Source organism: Cyprinodon variegatus, unplaced genomic scaffold, assembly GCF_000732505.1.
Source record: "Cyprinodon variegatus isolate N-32 unplaced genomic scaffold, C_variegatus-1.0 Scaffold183, whole genome shotgun sequence".
NCBI lineage: Eukaryota > Metazoa > Chordata > Actinopteri > Cyprinodontiformes > Cyprinodontidae > Cyprinodon > Cyprinodon variegatus.
Genome location: NW_015150636.1, coordinates 249,822 through 251,109, shown reverse-complemented (window position 1 = coordinate 251,109; position 1,288 = coordinate 249,822). Strand labels below are relative to the sequence as shown.

The window sequence follows — 1,288 nt, the reverse complement described above, 5'->3', positions numbered from 1 at the left end:
CAAAGATAGGTCATCACTGTGTCAGCAGGCGCAGCCTAAACACACCTCATCCTGACATATTCCATTTATAGTTTATCAACCAATTATTGCTGAAAATCAAAGCTGAATGATTGTCATTATGTTTATTTGCATCCTCTTACTCTTCCTGGGGTCTTCAAACATCAACCATATAATAACACAGCGCTCAGGAAGCACAGTTTTAGAGGAGTGAGTCATGCTAGCAATGACAGCTTTTTAAAACAATGACCCTAAGGCCTCCATTACTATTCAATAATAGATGGTTTCTTCTAAACTAAAATGGCCTCCTTTACTCCTCTCTTAAACCAGTATTTCTCACATCCACGATGACTCCATCTCTATAGCAGCAACAAAGGGTTATTAGACAATCAGCTGGGTTTGTTTATCCTGTTAATGTAATAACTGTTAAACACATACCATCATCAACACTTTTATCGCACTAAAAGCATGGCTCTGCATGTTTTTATGACCACAACACAATAGTATAAAGATGTTCAGCAAAAGCTGAGGTTGGATGAGATGAACCAAGCCCTCATGAACAGAGCACAGAGCTAAAAGCTTGCCATGCATAAGGATAAAACATGGTTTACACTCAAGAGGAGGAGCAGGCGTCAGTGTGTATACTGGATGGACATAAAACAGGAATGCTTTGAGCAGCAGCCCCTTCTCAGTGCTTTCTGATGCATCTAAGACTGATTCACCGCCTTTATGTTCATCCATTGTGCAGAGATAACAGATACACTGCTGATCAGATCAGATCACCTCATTGGTATGAGAGTAGATGGTCTCCTGGAGCTTCTCAGAGGGATTCACCAGCCTGCGTTTCTTTAAAGTAGAGACATCATAGTGGTGTTTTCCTTGGGCTGGTCGGAGGGTTTCACAAGATTATGTTCCTTTAAAGGTGGAGCATCATAATGAGGTTGGAGGTGATTGTCATAATAAGAAGCCACACAGACTGGACAGGAGTTTACAGCTTTCCTTTTCCTCACAGTGCAGACATCACAGGGCCCATTTTCAGGTCCAGCATAGCAGTGATCAGCTGGCATAAGTTGATGTCCACTTTTCTACTAGAGCTTTAAACAAATTTTTCCCCATGCTCACTTTGACAGACATAACTCACGCTTAAACTCAGTTTTATTTGTTTAAATAATAACAATAACTAGAAAAGGCACTCGAACCTGCGCCCCTTTAAGTCGTTGGTAAACAGTTGTTCCAACCGTTGCATTTCCGAATTCTCCCGAGTGGTGCCGGACTTTACATGAGTAAATAA

The 1,288-nt window shown here is 41.2% G+C and overlaps 1 protein-coding gene across 1 annotated transcript in view; it reads right to left on the bottom strand.

The window, feature by feature from the left end:
• Positions 1-771: 771 nt before the first annotated feature.
• The window catches only part of LOC107087403 (E3 ubiquitin/ISG15 ligase TRIM25-like), a 13,129-nt gene continuing 12,612 nt past the window's right edge, over positions 772-1,288 (bottom strand). Inside the window, exon 2 of the mRNA XM_015378972.1 lies at positions 772-881. Within this exon, the coding sequence (XP_015234458.1) occupies positions 772-881 (110 nt within the window). The remainder of the gene's footprint in view (positions 882-1,288) is intronic.